Source organism: Callorhinus ursinus, unplaced genomic scaffold, assembly GCF_003265705.2.
Source record: "Callorhinus ursinus isolate GAN/ISIS: 27379988/994484 unplaced genomic scaffold, GSC_fseal_2.0 scaffold10, whole genome shotgun sequence".
In the NCBI taxonomy this organism is placed as follows: Eukaryota; Metazoa; Chordata; class Mammalia; order Carnivora; family Otariidae; genus Callorhinus; species Callorhinus ursinus.
Genome location: NW_027397072.1, coordinates 77,599,560 through 77,623,843, shown reverse-complemented (window position 1 = coordinate 77,623,843; position 24,284 = coordinate 77,599,560). Strand labels below are relative to the sequence as shown.

Genomic DNA, 24,284 nt, shown 5'->3' with positions numbered 1-24,284 from the left:
ACTACCTGTCCGTCTTATACTCTGTCTTCTTTATCATAACTGAGATTGATTACACTGAGGCCACAGGAGGGAAAACATTAAGTAAATCAAATTCATAGGGAGGTGAACGACTGGTTGCCACTTAGCCTACAGAACACTTGAATTGTGAAAGAGCATATTTATTGAAGAAAGCATGTTAGTGGGTAAACTTCCAGGATGTAAGGCCATTTTTATTTTTGTGTACTGTTGTTCTATTTATATGTCTATATGAAGCTTGAGGAAAAAGAATTTTATCTTCCATACTGTCTTTATACAGCTTCTCCCTGCAACATCATGCCCAAAATTTGAGGCCCCAGCTGGATCTGTACCTACTGCCCTACTTTCATGGTCCTGTGACCCCCCCCCAACCTGGGATTGACGAGCCTGTTGGTTAAGGGGTCTAGTTCCTTTTACCAGAGGCAAAAGGAATTCCACTAAGCTTGAAGAGCTTGTGAGGGTACTCAGCTTCCTACTTCCTAACCCTAAATGTGTTGTTATAAGCCTCCCTGTGGATACCCTTCTCTGTCCCTGCCTCAGGACCAAGTCCTGGGTCCACTTTTGGGTTTTTTCCTCATGGTTGGACTATTAAGCCACAGAAATATTTTGGACTTCATGGTGGCTGGGCTGTAAGCCATGGAATGATTTTGAACCAGGTTTTTGCTTCCACATCCTTCCCGCTTGTGGCAAGAGGTGATAGCATCTGCATTGATGAGCTCTCAGAAGGGGAACAAGACTGGGTGTTCAGCCCTTGGAGGCACCAGAAAACATTAACCACAACAACAAAGCTTCATGTCATCATTATAAAGAAATCGTCAAGTGATGTGTAAAATAAACCACAGTGCAGACCATTATCAAAACCATTATAATGTGTTAAATGTTACAAAAGACAGTGAATAATTCTTATTTACATAATTGGTGAACCTCACGCAGACAAACCTGACTTTTCTGTGTGATGTGGGAGAAGAGACTGTTATTCCATTCTAGAAATGACAAAATGTTTAAAATAATCCAAGATTAAACTGTAGATAAAGCTGCAGAAGAACTGAATAAAGTGGTAAATTAGATTTTGATGTTGATTTAGATGATACAGAATATGAAAATCAAGTGAAAAAATCTGACTATATTAAGTCAGTTTGAATACATGAAATTCTGACCAACTTCTGACTTTAAGGATTAAAAGAAAAAAAAGGACTATGAAGTCCCAGTGAGAAAGTTAGACAAAAACCTATAAGGAAACAGACTAAAATTTCTACTTGGACAATAAAATGACCTTTGAATGTATTTTTTGTAATGTTTAACTATAATACTTCCCACCCTGAGTTCTGTAATACTCTATTTTATGTAGCATTTGTTAAAGTACTTTTAAAATTGAATTCTTGAGGGATCATATTTAATATATGGGGCTCACTCTCTGACTAAATGTGATTGAGCATTATACAGTTACATAAGAATCAACTATAATGCATGGGTTTGGATTTATGGCAGGCTCGTCCCCCTGGGCCTCTCAGTGCTCTGAGCCAGAGCAAACTGTGGCCCCGAACCATTGCCTGGCCTCTGTGCCATAGGCTGCAGGCACTGAAGCAGGTCGCACAGTAAAAAGAAGAAGAAAAAAAAAAAAAAACTATAAAAATAAGCCAGCATCATTATAAAGCTGGCTCAAATATAGGCCTTCAGCGAATACCTTTTGATTCACTGACCTCAGGTAAACAGTTCACATAGCAAAACCATCTTGACTGTTGAGGTCACTCTAAACAAACAAACAAAAAACCTTTAAATGCTTTATTCTAGTTTTATATGATGATGCTTAATGATTGTAGAGTAGTGTTACTTTCCAGAGTATTCTCATACTTTACCATAACACTGTCTTTACCTTTTTTCATGAAATATACAGACAGAAAAATGCATAAGATATATATGTAGTTTTACCTCTGCCACCCATATAGGTATTATTATATATTTTTAGTTTATGTGATTATATCTTAGTATACAAATATTGTGATATAGCTCATTCTGAGGTTTTTTTGGCTTTATTGAGATATAATTTACTTGTGACATTCTATAGGTTTAAGGTACACAACATGTTGATTTGATATACTTATATATTGCAGAATGATTACCACTGTAGGGTTAGCTAACACCATCACATCACATAATTACCACTTCTCTTTTGTGGTGAGAACATTTAAGGTTTTAGCAACTTTCAAGTATATAATACAGTATTAATAACTATAATTGCTATGCTGGACATTAAATCCCTGGAACTTACTCATCTTCTCACCAGGAGTTTGTACTCTTTGACCAACATCTCCCTCTTTCTGCCCTCCTCGGCCCCTGGTAACCACCATTCTAAGTCTCTGTTTCTATGAGTTCAGCTTTTTTAGATTACACATATAAGTGATATAGAGTGTTTGTCTTTCCCTGTCTGACTTCATTTAGCATAATGCCCTCAAGGACAACCATGTTGTTGCAAGGGGCAGGATATCCTTTCTCATGGCTGAATAATATTCCTCTCTCTATATATACATACCATATCTTCTTTATCCATTTATCTGCTGACAGACACTTCAGTTATTTCTATATTTTGGCTATTGTGAATAATGCTGCAGTGAACATGGGGGTGCAGATATCTCTTCGAGATCCTATTTTCATTTCCTTTGGATATGGGAAGAAGTGAGATCGCTGGATCATATGGTAGTTCTATTTTTTAATTTTTGAGGAACCTCCATATTGTTTTCCTTAGTGGCTGCATAGTTCATTCTATTTCTTACCTTTTTAAAGGTCCATTTTTGTTAGATGTCCATCTGTTCTCTTATTTCTAACCATAACAGAGTATCCACATTTTACCCATAACTCTTTCTTCAGTGGCTATACATATTGCCTCTAGTAACCCCACCACCACAAATAGCCCTGCAGTGAAATCCTCTTACAGGTTCAGTATGGACTGTCATGAGCATTTCTTTGGAATGTAAGCCCAGGAGTGGAATGCATAGGTCATAGAGTGTGAGTGAGTACACTTCACTATCTAGGTATTGCCTGATTGCTTTTGTGAGTATCTGTACCACTTTATACTCCTAATAGCAGTGCATGTGTAGTTCCACACCCACATATTTGCACTAACCTTTAACATTAGCCAACCTTCTAATTTTGCTAGGTAAATAGGGATAATGTGATACTTCATTGTTAATTTTGTATTTCTCTGATTGCTATTAAGTTAGAGTATCCATCTCTTTATATTTTCCCAGTGGAAGCCTGGTTAAGCTGATTCCTATCTTTTTTTGATATGTCCCATTCACCTTTGAACATTTCTTTGCTTTCTCATTCAATAAGACATTCTAGACTTTCTTCTCTTTTCCTTGTCCTAGACCTAGAATTAGCCAAAAGTACAAGAAGTCCTGGTTTCTTTTGTTGGGGAGTGACATTTCAAACCCATATCTGGGCATTATTGCTCTGGACGTCATTGCTTCTAGACTTGTGTGAACAGATCTATGGAAAAACATATGCATATATATATATATTTTTTTTTTAAGATTTTATTTATTTATTTGACAGAGAGAGACACAGCGAGAGAGGGAACACAAGCAGGGGGAGTGGGAGAGGGAGAAGCAGGCTCCCCGCTGAGCAGGGAGCCCAGTGCAGGGCTCGATCCCAGGACCCTGGGATCATGACCTGAGCTGAAGGCAGATGCTTAGCAACTAAGCCGCCCAGGCACCCCAAAACATATGCATATATATAAATGCATATATATTGAGGTACCTGGGTAGCTCAGTCGGTTAAGCATCTGACTCTTGATTTCAGCTCAGGTCATGATCTCAGGGTCGTGAGATCAAGCCCTCTCTCTAAGAAAAATTTAAAAAATAAATGCATATATGTAAATCATGTCTCATACTGATAATTCTGATTCATGATTTCCCAACTCAGATCTAGAGTCATAGAGTTCTTCCTCATTTTTCCCCATTTTGTACCTGCATTTCACTCCCCCCCCCCAATTAATTGGTAAAATATTACCTTTAAGTATGTAGTAAAATTTGCCAGTAGAGAGTACTCCTGGGCTGGAATTTTCTTTGTGGTAAGGTTTTAAATTATGAATTTAATTTCTTTAATAGTTTTTTGTTTTATTTTAAGTGTAGAGCCCAGTGTGGGGCTTGAACTTAAAACCCTGAGATCAAGACATGAGCTGATATCAAGAGTTGGACACTTAACCGACTGTGCTACCCAGGTGTCCCTTTAGTAGTTTTATTTTTGTAATGCTTACATATATTTTTTTAATTTACCAGTTTTGGTAAGCTGTGTTTTTCTAGGAGTTCGGCAATTTCAGGATAATTTTCAAATTTACTAACCTAAAGTTGCTAATATCATTCTGTGATTGTTTTAATGTTTGTAGCATCTGTAGCTGTAACTCCTTTTATCATTGCTGATATTGATATTTTGTGCCATCTCTTTTTTCTTTCTCAGTTTTGTCAGGTAGTTATCAACTTACTAGTTTTTTACCCCCGAGACCTGTGAACTTTTGACTTCATAGATCATCTCTATTTTACATCTTTTACTCCATTGATTTCCACTCTTATTTTAACATTTCTTTTTTTGTACTTTATTTAGATTTAATTTGCTGTTCTTTTTCTAGTGACATGGATGCTTAACTCATTAACTTTTAGGCTTTTTTCTTTTCAAATATGTAGATTTAAATTCATGAATTTTTCTGTAAGCACAGAATGAACTGTATTATACCAGCTTTTAGCGAGTTCAGTTTTTCATTTTCATTCAGTTCCAGATAGTTCTTAATTTTTATTCAGATTTTGTCTTTGATCCATGGGTTACTTAAGTACACATGCATTGATCTATTTACATATTTATAGGGAATCGAGTTATCTTTTTGTTATTGATTTCTAGTTTAATTGGGCCAGGACTAGAAAATTATGCATATAAGGGGTGCCTGGGTGGCTCAGTTGTTAAACATCTGCCTTCAGCTCGGGTCGGGGTCCTGGGATCGAGCCCCACATCGGGCTCCCTGCTCAGCGGGAAGCCTGCTTCTCCCTCTCCCACTCCCCCTGCTTGTGTTCCCTCTCTTGCTGTGTCTCTCTCTGTCAAATAAATAAAAATCTTTAAAAAAAAAAAAAAAGAAAGAAAATTATGCATATAAAAGAGTTATAAACAAAGAAGAGATAGAATAGAAAATAACTAGCAAGATGGTACTTTAACCATATCAATAATTACATTAAATATAAATAGTTTAAACATACCAATTAAGAGACCAAGATTTTCAGATTACAAAAGGTAAGACTTCACTAACAATAGAAACCCAAAGTATAGGAAGCAAAACTGACAATTGAAGGGAAAAACAGACAATTCAGCATTAATAGAGTCTTTAGTACTCCACTTTCAATAATGGATAGACTATCTAAGCAAGTGATAACAAAAGAAACAGAAGTCCTGAAAACAGTACAGAGCTCCTAGGCCCAGTAGACATCTATAGAACATTCCACTCAACAACAGACTACTTACACTGTTTACACACACATAGAACATTCTCCAGGATACATCATAATGCAAGCCCCAGTAAGTTTTGAAGTCATACAAAGTATCTTTTCTGTTAACTTCATTCTCTAATTAAATAAACTGGAAAACAATACAGAAAAAAAAAATCTTGAGGTATTAAGCAACATATTCTTTAATCACCAATGAATCAAAGAAGAAAATCAAGAGAGGAATTAGAAAATGCTTTCTGATGAGTGAAATGAAAATAAAACATACCAGAACTTATGGGATGCAGCAAAACTATTGCCCAGGAAGAAACTTACAGCTGTAAATGTCTTAATCAGCAAAGAAAACAAATCTCAAGTCAGAAACCTAACCTTCCACCTTAAGAAACTAGAAAAAGAAAAATAAGGTAAGAAATAATTAGAAAGAAAGAAATAATGAAGACTAGAGTAAAAACAAATAAAATACAGATAAAAATAATAGAGAAAATTAATAGAAATTGATTCTTTGAAAAGAGCAACAAAATGGACAAACCCTTAGCTAGACTGACCAAGCAATAAAGAGAAAAGACTCTCAAATTACTAAAATCGGGAATGAAAGAGGTGACATTACTATCAACCTTATAGAAATTTAAAAAAGGATTATAAGGGAATACCATGAACAACTATATGCTGACAAATTCATTAACTTAATTGAAATGGACAAATTCCTGAAGACACAAATTACCAAAACTGACCTAAGAAGAAATAGAAAGTCTGAATAGACATAAAAAGTAAAGAGTTTGAATTAGTAATCAAAAAACTTCCCAGAATGAAAGCTCAGAAGCACAGAAAGCCTTATTGATTAATTCTACCAAAAATTCAAAGAAGAATTAATACCAATCCACTACGAACTCTTCCAAACAATAGAAGAGGGAACATTTCCCAACTCAGTATGTTAGGCCTGCATTACCATTTTACCAAAACCTCACAGAGACGCTACAAGAAAACTATAGACCAATACCCCTTTTGTTAAAATTCATCCACAAAATAATAAAAACCAAAATCAGCAACACATAAAAATGATTATATACCGGGGTGCCTGGGTGGCTCAGTCGGTTAAGCAACTGACTCTTGATCTCAGCTCAGGTCTTAATCCCAGGATCGTGAATTCAAGCTCACATCTGAAATTCAATTAATATAATATACACCATGTTAATCCAATAAAGGGGAGAAAAAACATCATGTCAGTAAACACATACACAAAAAGGATTTGAAAATACATCCTTTCAGGGTAATAACACTCAAAAAAAAATAAGACTAGAAAAGAATTTCCCTAGCCTGATAAAGAACACCTATGAAAGTCCCACAGCTAACATCATATTTAATGGTGAAAGACTGAAAGATTTCTCCCTACATCAAGAACCAGGGCAGTTATGCAAGAAAAAGAAGCAAAAGGCACCCAGATTGGAAAGGAAAAAGTAAAACCATCTCTATTTTTGGATGTTACACTCTTGTATATAGAAAATCGTAAGCAATCCACTTAAAAAAATTAGAATAAGTGAGTTCAGCAAGGTTACAGGATATAAGATCAATATGTAAAATAAATTATATTTCTATACACTAGCAATGAGCAATTAAAAATTAAGAAAACAGTTCCATTTATAATAACTCAAAAAGAGTACAATACTTAGATATAAATTTAACAAAAGTAATGTAAGACCTGTATACTATAAACAGCAAACCATTGTCAAAAGAAATTAAAGAATTAAATAAATGGAAGCCATTTCCTATTCATAGATCAGAATAAAGATGACGATACTCCCTAAATTGATCTATGAATTCAGCACAATCCCCATCAAAATCCCAACTGACATTTTTGTAGAAATGGACAAGCCGACCTTAAAATTCACATGAAATAAGAGGGATCCAGAATAGCCATTCTTTTAAAAGGAGACCAATAGAGAACTTTCAGTGCCCAATATCAGAAACTTTACATAAGCTTTAGTCAAGACACTGTGACACTGCCATAAGGAAAGACATAAATAAATGGAAAAGGATTTAGATCCCAGAAATAGAACTTTACATTTATTGCCAGTTGATTTTGACACGGGTGCCAAAACAAAAGATAAAGAATAGTCTTTGCAACAAGTGGCACTGGGACAACTGGGTATCCACATATGAAAGAGTTAAGTTGGATCCCTGCCTCACACAAAATTAATTCAAAGTGTACCGTAGAGCTAAATATAAATATAATGAAGCTAAACTATAAAACCTTTAGAAGAAAATACTGGAATATATCTCTGTTATGCAGTGGTTTCTTAGATATGACTCCAGAAGCACCAGTGATAAAAGACAAAATGTACAAATTGAATTACATAAAAAATTTAAAACTTTTGTACTATAAATGATACCATCAGGAAAGTGAAAAGACTCCACACAATGGGAGAAAATACTTGCAAAAGTCTCATAAGACAATTAATCCATATTGTATAAAGAACTCTTAAATTTTACTCTGATAAGTACAGGGTTTCCTTATCTCTCCTTGTTGACACTTCATAAACCCTTTCAATTAAGAATTAGTTTATATTTGAGGTGCCTGGGTGGCACAGTCAGTTAAGCCTCCCACTCTTGGTTTCATCTCAGGTCACGATCTCAGGGTCATGAGATCAAGCCCTGGGTTGGGCTCCTCACTGAGTGCAGAGTCTGTTAAAGTTTCTCTCCCCTTCTCCCTCTGCTCCTTCCCTCCTCCCTACGTCCCTTCCCCCAACGTGTGTGCATGCACTCTCTCTCAAATAAGTAAATCTTTAAAGAAAAAGAATTAATTTGTCATTTTTTTAAAGTTTGGATTTTACCCATTAATTTTGTCCATAATCTTAAATATTCCTATAGTCCATCTTCTAAATATTACCATTTCTAGTTATGCCCTACATATCTGCTTCTCTTTTGTTTCTTTTAGCTCTTTTAAAATATTCTGTATATTTTTTTCTTGCTGAATTCTGAACTAAATTGTCAGTGTGATCTTCCAACCCACTAATAGATTTTTATCTACCTTTATACATTATATTTTTATACTAATATTTTCTTTTTCTATATGATTTCTTACTTTGTTTTACTAATGTCTTGCCATATCTCCTAAATATATCCTATTGTGCTTATTTTTAGTTCTTGGTTCAACTTTTCCAACTTCAGGTGTGTATTATGCAGAACTTACCAAGTCAAATATACTATGACCACAACCAGCCCCAAAATCTTAGTGGGATGTAGACTGAAATCAGCACTCCTATCTGAGAAATGCCATTTCTTGGAACAATGTGCAAAGAGGAAAGAGTAAAAGATGATTTTTAAAACTTAATGTTATATGTCCCTTTTACTCACATTTCATTGGCCAAAGAAAATCTTATGGCCAAGCCTAATGTTAATGAAGAGAAGTATAATCCTCTCACAGGTTCTGTCAGCAGATTAGGAACACTACAGTTTACCACAACATGGTATGTTTTCTAATTGATTATACTCCTCACAGATCATGTTATTTTGATGTGTGAACTTAAGAGCTCCTGTCCTGTAATGCATATTGAGGTAAGGCAGAATACCAAGCCTTTTTGGTTCTTTTGTGAATTTAAGAGGGGAGATTATCCCCAAGGAAGAAAGATCCAGTTCCACACTCACAAATGTGTAAAAACTGGTAATTGTCCTATGTTGGCCACCACTCTATCTGATAGTGCTTAAGCAGAATCATCAGGATGGAGGTGTCTTCCTAAATTGCAATCAAATAGCTCTTGGTCTTTGGAGGACCAAAGAGAGGAGTTAGATGTGGGTATGCTCCACGGTAGTTGATTATCAGATTTTTACCTTTCTAAGCCCCTCTGCTGTTCCAGTTTGACAGGGCAGGCGCTGATTGTCCCAAGGCAAGCAGGGAAGGAAATGGAGAAGAATAAAGTTTTGAAGACGTCCTCTACCCTAGCCTCTCCTTGTCATCTTAGGCTATTCTTTGTCCCTCACTTTTCCCCGCCTTCCAGTTCAAGGCAACCTTCTGTTCCCCCAAGGGTTTCTTGCTGCTTTTTAGTTAATCCTTGGGATCAGTACCTTTCTCTAGCTTCTGCATTTTTCCAGCATTGTTGTTTGTGTATGTATGGGGGTGGGGTGTTCAAGGAGAGCAGGCATGAATAAAATAAAAATGTGGACCAGAATAGTTGCCTGAGGAGAGAACCTTGTGAAAGAAATTGTTTTTGAATTAGAAAATGAGGATTTGGATTGGCATAGAGGATAGGGAGGAAAATGCAGAACAAAGAGATTGGTAAAGGCATGGGGGGCTGTGCCCATGAAACCAGCCTAGGCCAGGTTGGAAGGCTGTGAAAACATAGGGAGTTAGTTACTTGTTTAGGTTGAGTGATGTCAGGTTAAGGAGGACCTTAATTTCCACTAGGTAGGGGTGTGCAGGGGAGCAAGCTCACCCATGCACACTCTTACCAAGTGCCTGTGCTAGAAAACATGGAGACTACACGGTGCATATATAATGTAACCTTTGTCCGAAATGGTGCTGATAATCTTGTTGAGGAAGTAAGAGTGGTGCCAATTAAATGATTAGAGAGTATTAAGAAGAAATGTAATTTATATGCAGAATTCTCTGATGCTGTAGGAATCAGGAGGCCTGTACAACTAAGATTAGCTGTGTACGTACTCAATGGACTACATAACTGAGATTTCACTTTAAGACAAACTATAATGTGGATGCCAAGGAGAACATTAAAATACATCTGTGGGTATCAGACCACTGAGCGTGTGTTTTATGTTGTTACTTTGAGAGTAGACAGTTTAGTATAATGGGTTAGAACATGGACTAAAGCCAGATGGTCTGGATTCTAATTTAGATTCCAAGTATGACTTTGGACAAGTTAAGTAACTTTTCTGTTCCTCAGTATCCTCATCTATAAAATGAGGACAATAATCACCCCTAACTCATAAGGCAGATCTGCTCACATAACTTTGCCACTCAGTTTTTCCTAAATTGAAGAGCATTTATCAGTGGAATTTGGGGAGAAGAGGACATAAAAATTTAAAAGAAAAAAAAAAGAATTAGTAGGAAAGCAGGGTGGTATTACAGAAAGCAGTGCAAGCATCTGACCATTTTGTTCCCTCCCTGCTTCCTCACTGGACTGTAAGCTTCCTCCAAGCAGAGACTTGCTTCATCATATCCCAGCCCCTGGCTCAGTGTGTAACATAAAATTGGCATTCACCATATATTTGTTGAATGCATTTTCATGTGTAATTTTAAATATAAACCAATTTATAATAGTCTTATATGTTTGGATATGTATTTGTCCAGTAGTTTAGATATTTAATTTTTTTAACAACTAGAAATGATCTTTGAAGTATTTGTGACAAGTTTTTTTTTTGTTCTTTTTTTTTACAGGCCAGTTGGAATGCCAAAAATGGAAAAAGTTTACTTACATAATCCTAGTTCTGAAGAAACTATTACCTTAGTATCAATATCTGCTACAACATCACATTTTCATGCATCATTTTTTCAAAATAGGGTAAGTATTTCTACTATAAATGTTTCCCTTGAGTTTGAAATTGAAATGTCTAGATTTTTTTATGTATAATTTCATTTTGCTATAATTGAAATCCAGTGTGAATGTTCCATATTTGTTCTGGGTTTCAGTTTGCCCCATTTCCTAAGAATTACCACTTCTACTCTTAAACACACATTTTTTTTCTCAACGTGAAACAACTTAATAATTCCACTTTGAACCTAGGCACTCTGAAAAATGTAGCAGTCAGATCGTAGTTGATTTTTTTTCCTTTTTAATAATAATTCCTCAGCACTGTGTTAGTTTTCTATTGTTCCATTATAAACTACTACAAACATGATGGCTTAAAATAACACCCACTTATTAGCACATAGTTTTTTTTATAAGTCGTAAGTCCAGTGGGCTCTTTGCTCAGAGTATCATAAGGCTGTAATTAAGATGTCAGCTGGGCTGAGTCCTTGACTGGAGATTCAGGGAAAATCGACTTCCAACCTCATTCAAGTTGTCTGCAGAATTCAGTTCCTTATGCTTATAGAATTGAGGTCTCCATTTCATTGCTGGCTCTTGGCCAGGGATCCATCTCAGTTCCCTAGGGCGCCCAGATTGCTTGTCACCATCTTCAAGCCCACAGTAATGCGTCATATCTCCCTCATGCTTCAGGGCTCTTTGGCTTCCTCTTCTGCCACCAGTGGAGAAAATTCTGCCTTAATCATGTCATCAGGTCAGGACTACCTGGATAGTCTCCTTTTTGATGAACTGCGTCAACTAACTAATGACCTCAGTGACATTTGCAAAATCCCTTTTATTGTGTAATATAAATAGCCACAGGTGTGGTATCTTCTCATAGTCACAATCTCAGAGATTAGGGCAGGAAATTTGGGGGTCTGATTTAGAGTTCTGTCTACCACAAGTATCCTCTAAAATTTAACTTTATAATCATTTTTGTAGACAGTATGCAAACTTATAATTAAAAAAAATTATCTGACCAAAAACTGGGGTCTTCAAAAATTTTGAATTTGAGACAATACATACATTAAGCTTTAATACATAGACTGCTAAAATTAACTAATAAATGAGCTTCCAAGAAAGCTAAATAGCAAGTATCAGAGGGAGGTAAATGAGTGGAACTTAATTTCATCCTCCTGGGGTTTCCACTGGACTCCTTTGAAGAGATAGGACCAAATAAAAAGGATCTTTTTTTAAAGCAGCTAAAATTTTATAAATTATTGAGATTTTACATTCCTCCTTTCAAAAATCCTATTTCATCATATGCTGTCCTTAGCTAGCAATTTCTGGAGTAAAAAAGAAAATGACATAATTTTGGCTTTTTTAAATTTAAAAGTATTTTGGGGCGCCTGGGTGGCTCAGTCGTTAAGCGTCTGCCTTCGGCTCAGGTCACGATCCCAGGGTCCTGGGATCGAGCCCCGCATCGGGCTCCCTGCTCAGCAGGAAGCCTGCTTCTCCCTCTCCCACTCCCCCTGCTTGTGTTCCTGCTCTCACTATCTCTCTCTCTGTCAAATAAATAAATAAAATCTTAAATAAATAAATAAATGATAAAAATTTAAAAGTATTTTATTAGCAAGGAACTGATGAGTTAGCATGTTACTTTCAGTAATAAAAATTTTATTTTTGTGGTACTCATGGAAAATGCCCCTTTTCTAAAATATTTCTTAAAATAAATTTTCCTGGAGTTATTTTTTGTTGTTACCTAAGGGATGTTTTCAGAGCTTTTATAAACATGCTGATGTTCTCAAATAATAGAATGCCTGTGCTGGGGAGAGACTTACGTATTCATCTAGTCCAATACCCTCATTATACAAATGAAGAAAGAGCTCAACTCCAGAAGGGTTTGCCCCTGTCATGCAGTTAATGACAAGAGCCAGGTTGAGGGTCTAGGTGCTCTGTTGTCCTATCCAGTGATTTGTATCTTATTAAGCTATGGTGTGGGACATATATGTTACCACCTGCATATAGAGGTGCACTTATGTGTAAATGCAACCACCCAGCTCCCGGGAATGGCCAGTGTGCAGAGACATGTTGGGTTAAAGGGCAAAATAGTGAAGTGAGAATGGAAACAGTTTAAAAATAGTTCACAACTGCATTACAGATTTTATTTTTAACTCATTAATGTTCTTTGCTAATTCGAGCAATGTTTTGTTGTTTTTAAACGCCTAAGCTTCACCCTTGATAAAGGCCAGGGTTTTCACTTTTTTCATGTTTTTATCATAAGACTAGACCAAATACAGATGGTTAACAGGGACCATATAAATAATGTAAATGAGATAAGCAGGCCACATGGAATGAAGGTGACCTGGGGAGCATGTGGCCTCTCCAAAGGGATCAGCCCGCACTTGGCTCCAGCTGGTGGTTACCATGTGGGAATGTAAGCCCATACCCAGTTCTTCTTATGTTCCAAGAAGAATCAGAAATAGGAATTTTTATATGATATCTTCCAGTTTTTACACATTGAAAATAAATTCAGTTTTAGAAAGACAGATGGTGTAGACCAAACAAAACAAGCTAACGGCCACTAGCTTGACATTTCCGAACTAGACTCTCTCAGGACTTATTTCTACACATGAACTTTATGCAAAGAGAAGAGTTTTTCTGAAAATTCTTCAAAAGATAAACTAAATGTATATGTTAGTCAAAGGATAAGTTAAAAATCAATAAGTGTTTTCCATTGTCAGGAGGTAGAATTAAACAATAAAAATAATCTATACCTATCAAAATCTACAGTTGAGTCACCTAGATTTAGCTTCAAAAGAGGATAGCCACAGTCTGTGCTATCTTCTCTTACTTTCTTCTTCTTCTTGGTTTCCATCTTAATTTCCTGCAGTAAGGTGTGGACTCCAGCAGCTCAAGAAGTGGAGGGGACGAATGGAATGTACTCTTGGGGGAAGAAATAACCTTATTTCCCCTCTACTTCAATTTTATGCCTACATTAAGAGCCTTTGGTGAAAGATGAAAAGAGTCTTCTCGTGTCCAGGAGAGCAGACCCTTTCTGTAATTTTATTTTAACTCTTTGTCACCTTCAGAATTCCTGGTCAGATCTTATTTCCTTGAGAATAGAACATTTTCTGTAACACACTTAAGTTTTCGGTTATTTACCAATATCATCTCTATATTAACTAACCAGTAGGAAATAGAGAAAAGAGTAGTTGTTTTTTTAAAAGACCAAGTTTTATATAACCATATAATAACCCACAGGCAAATAACCCCCTTAGTAAGGTCTTGTTTTAACCTGAAAATCAAGAATAAGGGTAATAAGGAATGTGGTTGTGTGACAATTTGTTTTTCTGTATATGACTTCTGATAATTATCTGTTATTTGTAATTACCTGTTAATTAACTATAATTGTCTAGTTAATTATACTTACAATTTAAAATTCCATAAGATTGCAATTTAGACCTATTCATCTTTCATGACTGTATTTATGTATTACATACATAAAATATGTAATATATGTTTCATATCAAAGAATACAGATTTTTTTAATACTCTATTATAATAGTCAAATTTTTATTATGGTAAGAATTATAAAAATGTAGTGCCTTACAGACACAGGTAGCAAACAAATTATTGTTTCCTTGATTGTTTAGAACTTTTTGATTGATTAAATTTTCATATAATCTGAAGATTAACTAGGAAAACATTGTTTCAATCTGTGACTAAAATTAAAATGTTTTAGCCCACATATTTTACTATGCTTAATTAATATCTCTTCTCATGGGTTGAAGGTCATTAATGAAAATTAATGATTATTTTTAATTAGATGTAGAACCCTGGACATTATTTATTCTATTTCAGGTTAAACTCTGATATCCATGCATGTTAATGGGAATTGAACAAAATGTGATCTAGCAGTAGTATGGAAAATTATTATGTGGATAATAAAAAGAATGAACTGATCCATATCTGTTGATATATAATACTATGATATATGTGTTAATATGTAAGAAAAGCACATTGTAGACTAGAATATGATGCTATTTTTATAAAAAGTAGAAAATATGGACATATTAATAAGAGCCAGAGTAAGGTACAGATAGGTTAACTGGGTAAGCTGAAAAGGATGAGAATGGGGGAAGATTTGTTGTATTAACTGTTTCTTCATACATCTTGGCCCTGTATCCCCAACTAAAACAAGCACTTAACTACTTTTGCAATTTAAAACATGTAAGAGGGGCGCCTGGGTGGCTCAGTCGTTAGGCGTCTGCCTTCAGCTCAGGTCATGGTCCCAGGGTCTTGGGATCAAGCCCCACATCAGGCACCCTGCTCGGCGGGAAGCCTGCTTCTCCCTCTCCCACTCCCCCTGCTTGTGTTCCCTCTCTCGCTGTGTCTCTGTCTAATAAATAAATAAAATCTTTAAAAAAAAAAAAAAAGTAAAACATGTAAGAAAGTTTAAATTAGAAAATAGTTTACCATCTGTGTGGAAATAAGGAATTAATTAATTTCACTAATATTCTTAAACACCTTACTACGTGCCAGGCACTATGGATTTATCCCTGAACAACAAAGATTCTTCACTTATACTTCCGGGGGGTTTGGGTGACAGCAGCAGCAGAGGGGAGGCAAGAGAAGTAAATAAATTTCATAAAATAGTAGATGATGAGCAGATGATTAGATGATGAGCAGAGAAAAAGAGTAGGATAAAGGGACTAGGAGTGCAGTGGGAGATGTGGTCCAATTTTTTCTTTTTTAAAAAAATTGTGATGCAATTGACATTTAACATTTTGTAAGTTTGAGGTGTACAGTTGACATATAACAGTGTGTTGATTTGATACATTTATATATTGCAATATGATTACCACCATAGGGTTAGCTAACACCTCTGTCATGTCACATAATTATCATTTCTCTTTGCTGGTGGGAACTATTAAGATCTAGTTTCTTAGGAACTTTGAAGTTTATAGTATTATGTTGTTGTCTATGGTCACTATGCTCTGCGTTAGATCTCTAGAACTTCTTTTTCTTCTGCATTTGTACCCTTCAACAACATATCACCAATTGCCCCATCATCCAGTCCCTGGTAACCACCATTCCGCTCTCTGTTTTTACAAGTTTGGCTTTTTTAGATTCCATATAAGTGACAGCAGAAAGTATTTGTGTTTTCCTGTTTGGCTTATCTCATTAAGTACAATGCCCTCAGGGTCCATCCATGTTGTTACAAATGGCAGGATCTCCTTTTTTTTCTTATGGCTGAATAATATTCCGCGGGGTTGTGTGTTTATGTGTGTGTATACCATATCTTTTTTACCTATTCACCTGTTGATAGACACTTGGGTTGTTTCGATATCCTGGCTATTGTGAATAATGCTGCAGTGAACATGGGAGTGCATATATCTCAATAGCCTGTTTTCATTTCCTTTGGATAAGTACCCAGAAGTAGGATTACCAGATCATATGGTTGCTCGATTTTTCATTTTCTGAGGAACCTCCATACTGTTTTGAATCAGTTTACATTCCCACCAACAGTGTACCCTTATCTCCACATCTCATCAACACTTGTTTTCTCTTCTCTTCATAATGATAGCCATTCTAACAGTTATGAAGTGATATCTCATTGTGGTTTTGATTTACATTTCCCTCATGATTAGAATTGTTGAGCATCTTTTTGTATACCTGTTGGCTATGCCTTCTTTGGGAAAATATGTTTATTGATCTGCCCATTTTTAAATCAGATTTTTGGGTTTTTGTTATTAAGTTGTATGAGTTTCTTATGTATTTTAGATATTAACCCCATATCTGACATATGATTTGCAAATATCTTCTCCCATATTATAGGTTTCCTTTTTGTTTTGTTGATCTTCTATTTTGCCATGCAGAAGTTTTTTAGTTTGATATAGTCCCACTCATTGATTTTTGTTTTTGTTGCTTGTGCCTTTGGTGTCATACTCAAAAAATCATGGCCCACGCTAATATCAATGTTTTCTTCTGGAGGTTTATTGTATCCGGTCTTATGTTTAAGCCTTTAATCCATTTTTAATTAATTTTGGTGAGTGTTGGAAGATACAGATCCAATTTCATTTTTTCTGCACATAGTTATCCAGTTTTCCTAACACCATTTGTTGACCAGATTACCTTTTCCCATTGAGTGTTCTTGGCTTCCTTGTCAAATATTAGTTGACTGCATGTGCAGAGATTTATTTCTCGGCACTCTGTTCCATTGGTCTGTATGCCAGTACCATACTGTTTTAATTACTGCAGCTTCATAGTATAGTTTGAAAGCAGGAAATGTGACCCCTTAAGCTTTGTTGTTCTTTCTCATGATGATGTTGGCTACTTGGAGTCTTTATGGTTCCATACAAATTTTAGGATTGTTTTATCTATTTCTGTAAAAAATGTCTTTGGGATATTGCTAGGGATTGCTTTGACTCTCTAGATGACTTTAGGTAGTATGGGCATTTTAACAGGCAGTTATCAGTGTATTAATTCTTCAAATCAGTGAAAATGGGATATCTTCCCATTTGTGTCTTCTTCGATTTCTTTCATCAAGGTTTTGTAGTTTTCATAACAAAGGCAGATATTATGGGTTTGGTTCCGGACCACCACAGTAAAATGAGTATAACAATAAAGGGAATATCACAATGAAATGATTTTTTTTTTTAGTTTTCCAGGGCACATAAAATTTATGTTTACACTGTATTGTATTCTGTTAAGCACGCAATATCATTATGTCTTTAAAAAAAGTGTATATACTTTAATTTTAAAATACTTTATTACTAAAAAATGCTAACCATTATCTGAGCTTTCAGTGAGTCATAATCACTAATCACATATCACCATAACAAATATAGTAATAAAGAAAGAGTTTGAAATATTGCAGGAATTACCAAAATGTGACACAGAGACACAAAGTGAGCAAATGCTATTGAAAAGAAATTACACTGATAGGGGCGCCTGGGTGGCTCAGTTGGTTAAGCGACTGCCTTCGGCTCAGGTCATGATCCTGGAGTTCTGGGATCGAGTCCCGCATCAGGCTCCCTGCTCAGCGGGGAGTCTGCTTCTCCCTCTGACCCTCCCCCCTCTCATGTACTCTCTCTCTCTCATTCTCGTTCTCTCAAATAAATAAATAAATAAATAAATCTTTAAGAAAAAAGAAATTACACTGATAGACTTGCTCAGCACAGGGTTGCCACACACCCTTCAATTTGTAAAAACAAAATAAAACAAAGTACAGTATCTGTGAAGTGCAATAAAGTGGAGCGCAGTAAAATGAGGTATACCTGTACATCTGTACATCGTTCACCTCCTTGATTAAATTTATTCCCAAGTATTTTTTTATGCCTACTATGAACAGGATAGTTTTATTTATTTCTTTTTCAGATGTTTCATTGTTTATACCAACACAACTGATTTCTGTATGTTGATTTTATATCATGCAAATATACTGAACTTGTTGATTAATTCCAACAGTTTTTTGGTTGAATCTTTATTTAGGATTTTCTCTATATAAAATCAGATCATCTGCAAATATGACAATTTTACTTCTTCCTTTCTGATTCATATGCCTTTTATTTCTTTGTCTTGCCTAATTGGTCTAACTAGGCCATCCATTATTACTCTGATTAAATGTGGTGAGAGTGGGCGCCCTCATCTTTTTCCTGATCCTGGAGGAAAAGCTTTCGTTTTTGTTGTTGTTGTTGTTGTTGAGTATGATGTGAGCTATGGATTTTTCATATGTGGCCTTTATTATATAGAATTGTGTCCAATCTGTACCCAATCTGTTGAGGGTTTTTAATCATGAAAATGTGTTGTATTTTGTCAGATGCTTTTCTACATTGAGATGATCATTTGATTTTTATCTTTCATTCTGTTAAATGTGTATCACATTTATTGATTTGCATTTTTGAACCATCCTTCCATCCCAAGAAGAAATCCTACTTGGTCATGGCGTATAGAACTTTCAATGTCTGTTGAATTCAGTTTGCTAATATTTTTTGAGAATTTTTGCATCCATTCATAGATGGTATTGGTCTATAGTTTTTTTGTTTGTCCTTGTCTGGCTTTGGTATCAGGGTAATGCTGGCTTCATAAAACGAATTTTGATGTGTTCTGTCCCTTCAATTTTTTAGAAGAGTTTGAGAAAGATGGCATTAATTCTTCTTTAAATGTTTGGTAGAATTCATTAGTGAAACCAGCTTATCCTGGGGTTTTCTATGTTGGGAGGTTTTTGGTTAGTGATTCAATCTCCTTATTCACTGGTCTATTCAGATTTTCTATTTTTTCCTGATTCAGTCTTGGTAGGTTGTATGTTTCTGAGAATTTATCCATTTCTTCTAGGTTATCCAATGTGTTGGCATATAATTGTCCATACTAGTCTCTTATGATCTGTGTGTTTCTGTAGTATCATTTGTAATGTCTCCTTTTTCATTTCTGACTTTGAATATTGTCTTCTTTCATGGTTTGTATAGCTAAAGGTGCCAGTTTGTTTTATCTTTTTGAAACCAGCTCTTAGTTTCACTGTTTTTTTCCTTTTTGTTTTTCTGGTCTCTATTTTATTTATTTCTGCTCTGATTTTTATTTCTTCCCTTCTGCTAATTTTGGACTTGGGTTTTTTCTTCTATTTCTAGTTCCTTGAGGTGTAAAGTTAGGTTATTTATTTGAGATGTTTCTATTTTCTTAACATAGCGCATTTATAACTATAAAGTCCCTCTTAGAACTGCTTTTGCAGCATAGCATAAGTTTTGGTATGTTGTGTCTCCATTTTCATTTGTTTCAGTATCTTTTTTGGTTTCCCTTTTGATTTTTTTTTTTTTGACTCCTTGGTTGTTCAGGGTTATGTTGTTTAATTTCCACACATTTGTAGATTTTCCAGCTTCCGTTTTGCTGATTTCTAGTTTCATACGTTGTGGTCTGAAAATGTTATGGTCTGAAAATATACTTGGTATTATTTCAGTCTTCTTTAATTTGCCATAAGACTTGTTCTGTGTACTGTCATAAGGTCTGCCTTGAAGAATGTTTTGTGTGCACTTGAGAAGAACATGTTATTTGCTGCTGTAGGATGGAATGATCTATAAATGTCTGTTAGGTCTATTTGGTCTAATATATGGTTCAAGTCCAACATTTCCTTATTGATGTTCTGTCTGAATGATCTATCCATTGGTGAAAGTGGCATATTGAAGTTCCCTGCTATTATTGTATTGTCGATTTCTCCTTTCAGATCTGTCAGTATTTGTTAATATATTTAGGTGCTCTGATGTTGGGTACATAAGTATTTACAATTGTTATAACCTCTTAATGCATTGACCCCTTTATTATTATATTATGATCTTCTTTGTCTCTTGTTACCATGTTTGGCTTTTAAAGTCTGTTTCATCTGATACAAGCATCTCCACCCCCCCTCTCTTTTGGTTTCCACTTGCACTGAATGTCTTTTTCCATCCCTTCACTTTGAGCCAATGTGTGTCCTTAAAGCTGAAGTTTGCTTTCTGTAGCATACAGAGTTGAGTCTCATTTCTTTATCTAGTCCCTGTGTGCCTTTTGATTAGTGTATTCGATTCATTTACATTTAGAGTTATTCTTGATACATAAGGACTTACAATGTAGTCTTCTTAATGGCTTTCTGGTTGTTCTGCATTTCCATTGATTCTTTTTCCCTCTTTTTCTGCCTGTCTTTATAGACTTGTGATTTTTTTTTTCCCCACTCTATTTCCCCCTTCTTTAACTTATGTGAATCTGGTTTTGCTTCTTGGTACCATGAAGCTTACATAAAACATCTTAAAAGCCATTCGTTTTAAGCTGATAGCAACTTCAGTTGTGTAAAAGCTTCACCTTTTACTCTTTCACTTTTATATGCTTGATGTCATTATTGACCTCTTTTTATATTGTGTGTTCATTAACAAATTATAGTAACTATAATTATTTTTTTAAAGATTTTATTTATTTGTCAGAGAGAGAGCATGAGTAGGGGGAGCGGCAGGCAGAGGGAGAGGGAGAAGAAGGCTCCCCGCTGAGCAAGGAGCCCGACGTGGGACTCGATCCCGGGACAATGGGATCATGACCTAAGCTGAAGGCAGCCGCTTAACCGACTAAGCCACCCAGGCATCCCACTATAATTATTTTTAATAGTCTTCTTCTTTAGCCTTTCTAGTACAGTTAAGTGGTTAACACACCATCCTCTTACAGAATTAGGATTTTCTATGTCTGACTTGTATTTACCTTTACCCAGTGTGTTATATACTTTCATATGTTTTTGTATCACTATTAACATCTTTTCATTTCAGCTAGAAGAACTCCTTTCAACATTTCTTACAAAGCAAGTCTAGTGGTGATAAACAAAGCAAGTCTAGTGGTGATAAACACCCTCACAATTCACCAGTGAATTGTTAGTCCAAGAAAGTCACTATTTCTCCTTTGCATCTGAAGGATAACTTTGTTAGATAAGAGTATTCTTGGCTAGCAGTTTTTTCTTTCAATACTTCGAGTATGTCATCCCACTCTCTCCTGGCCTGTAGGGTTTCTGCTGAGAAATCACTAATAGCCTAATGGAGTTCCTTTATAGATTACAATCTTTTTTTACCCGGGGTGCTTTTAGGATTCTCTCTTTGTCTTTGATTTTTGACATTTTCATTACACCATGTGTTAGAAAGGTCTTTTTGCATTAAGATAATAGGGTGATCTATTAGCTTCATGAACATGGATGTACAAGCCTCTCCCCAAGTTTGGGAAGTTCTCAACTATTATTTCTTTAAACTTTCTGCCCCCTTCTCCCTCTCTTCTCTGGAACTCCAATTGTTATATTTGTTCTTTGATGGACTCCCATAGATTCAGTAGGCTTTCTTCACTCTTTTTAATTCTTTTTCCTTTGTTCTGTTCTAATTGAATAACTCAGAATTTCTAGATCACTTATTCTGTCTTCTCTTTGCTTTACTCTGCCGTACATGCTCTCTATTGCATTTTTTTTCATTTCAATCATTGAAATCTTAAGCTCCAGAATTTTGGTGTGGTTCTTCTTTATTATTTCTTCTCTTTGTTAAATATCTCGTTTTGTTTGTATATTGTTTCCTGATTTCATTGAATTGTCCTTCTGAGTTTTCTTGGACATCACTGAGTTTGTTCAAAAGAACTACTTTGAGGAATGCCTTGATGGCTCAGTTGGTTAAGTGTCTGCCTCCTGCTCAGGTCATGATCCCAGGGTTCTGGGATTGAGCCCCACACCAGGCTCTCTGCTGGTTGGGGAGCCTGCTTCTCCCTCTGCCTGCTGCTCCCCCTGCTTGTGCTCTCTCTCTCTCTCTCAAATAAATAAAGAAAATCTTAAAGGATTCAAAGTAGTTCCTTTTTTTTTTTTAACAGCTAGATTGCAAAAATCTGTGCTTTTGGTTGTTGGAGAATTACTGTTCTTTTGGTGATCATGTTTTTTTGATTTTTCATGTTTCTTGTAGTTTTGCTTTTCTGCTTTTGTGTTTGAAGTAGCAGGCCCCTTCCTAAATCTTTACTGGTTGTCTTCAGATGAGGTATACTATTTGTTGGTGCTATTATATTTGGATTTTCTCCACGTTTTAGATTTTCCAGAAGGTGGTGCTCAAGTTTGTGGTTTCTCCCTTGCCCACACATACTGCTGTTTTCCTGGTAACAGTCCATTTACTGGATTTGCTCTCACCACTGCACTTGGGAGTGAGCACGAGGAGCCAACTGCAGAGTGAGAAGAGATGTGGGTTTAGCACTCAGGGCGTTGGGGTGTCTATAGACCCAGTGGGGGTATCCTCAGGCGAAGTATTCCCGGAGGTTCATGGGCAGACTTTCTGCTGAAGTCCTGAGCACAGTCAGGAGCAACTGTGTATCTTTAATGCCCCTTGATATTCTTATCTGTCTCTTTCCTGCTGCTTTCCCTTCCCCAGTTTTGGGGGTCCTGCCTCAGTACTCTGGGTGCTGCTGAAAAGAAACAGGTTTCTCCTGCCATGCCTTGCACGACTGGAGTAGTCGGGTACTCACTCACTGCTGTCCTTTTCCCTTGTTGTAAAGGTCTCTACTGCTAGATAATTCATTCCCATGGATTGTTGCTTTGGTGGAGTAGGGGCAAGGGGAATGGCACTGGGGAAATGCCTCTTACAGTTTCCACTGTGACCAAACTTTTTTTTTGGTTGGGGAGGGGCTTCAGTGGCATAGTGGAATGTGTCCCCGGCAAGGCTAGACTTTTACAACGTCTGTCTCATATGGGCATCTGCCTAGGTCAGCACTCTCTGGGTTTGTTCCTCACCGTGGCAGGAGTGGTTTGGGGCAAGTGCACTGATTCTGCAGCCCATACTGAAGTCTGCCCACCTACTACCAGATGCACAGGTGGTCGAGACAACTCCCGTGTCCCCTGGCATATGGTACGAATCCCACAATTCCCACAACAGCACTTCTGTTTGTGGATGGATTTCAAATCCATAGCTTAAAAAGGGGGGCAAAAAGGAGGAACGTCTTATGCTGCCATCACTCCTCCAGTTTTAAATAGGAGAGTCAGGACAGGCTTCATTTAGAAGGTGACATTTGAACAGACTTGAAGGAGGTGAGAGAGAGTACTGAATGGAAGGAAGTGGGATATATGGAAGAAGAACATTCCAGACAGAGGGTCCAGGCAGCACAAAGGCTCTGATGTGAAAGCATGCCTGTGTGCAAAGACGACCGTGCAGCTAGACCAGAGGGACCAGGGTGAGAGAAGTGAAGGGGGATGGGAGGGGACAAACTGTGAAGGCCCTTACAAGCTATGATGTGGACTTTGGCTTTTATCCTGATTGAAATTAGAAGCCTTCATGGATTTGAGCTGAGAAATGAAATGATAGCTTATGTTTTATAAGGATCACTGTTTATCAAAAAGAGACTGCAGGAGAGCAAGGAGAGAGTCAGGGACACCAGTTACATGAGCTATTGCAGTACCCCACAGTAAGAAGACAGTTACTCTGACAAGAGTGAGGAAGTGAAGAAAGCTGTTGGATTTGGGATATATTTTGAAGACATAGCCAACAGGATTTCCTGATGTGAGACCAAGAGAAAGAGAAGAGTCAAGATTGACTCTAGTTTTTGTCCCAAACTACTAAGGGACAGAGTTGCCATCAACTAGGATGAAGAAGGCTGAGGGTAGAGCAGATTTTGCGAGTATGATCAGTAGTTCAGTTTTCGACATGTTAGATTTGAGATGTCTCTTAGACATTCAGGTACAAGTGCCAAGTGACAGTTGGTGTCTGAGTTTAAATTATAAGAGAAAAGACCAGATTCGAAATGGAAGTTTCAGAGTCATTGGTGAAGTCGTGGACCTGGATGAGCTTGCTGAGGGAGCCGGCCAGGAACTAAG

The 24,284-nt window shown here is 36.5% G+C and overlaps 1 protein-coding gene and 1 non-coding gene across 2 annotated transcripts in view; both read left to right on the top strand.

The window, feature by feature from the left end:
- Positions 1–24,284, top strand: part of TMEM131 (transmembrane protein 131) — a 225,112-nt gene that overhangs the window by 104,140 nt on the left and 96,688 nt on the right. The window contains exon 5 of the mRNA XM_073897950.1: positions 10,885–11,008. Coding sequence (XP_073754051.1) covers positions 10,885–11,008 — 124 coding nt within the window. The remainder of the gene's footprint in view (positions 1–10,884; positions 11,009–24,284) is intronic.
- On the top strand, positions 1,481–1,613 carry LOC112821755 (small nucleolar RNA SNORA42/SNORA80 family). Its single transcript, XR_003207536.1, has one exon. It is a non-coding gene; the product is annotated as a small nucleolar RNA SNORA42/SNORA80 family (small nucleolar RNA).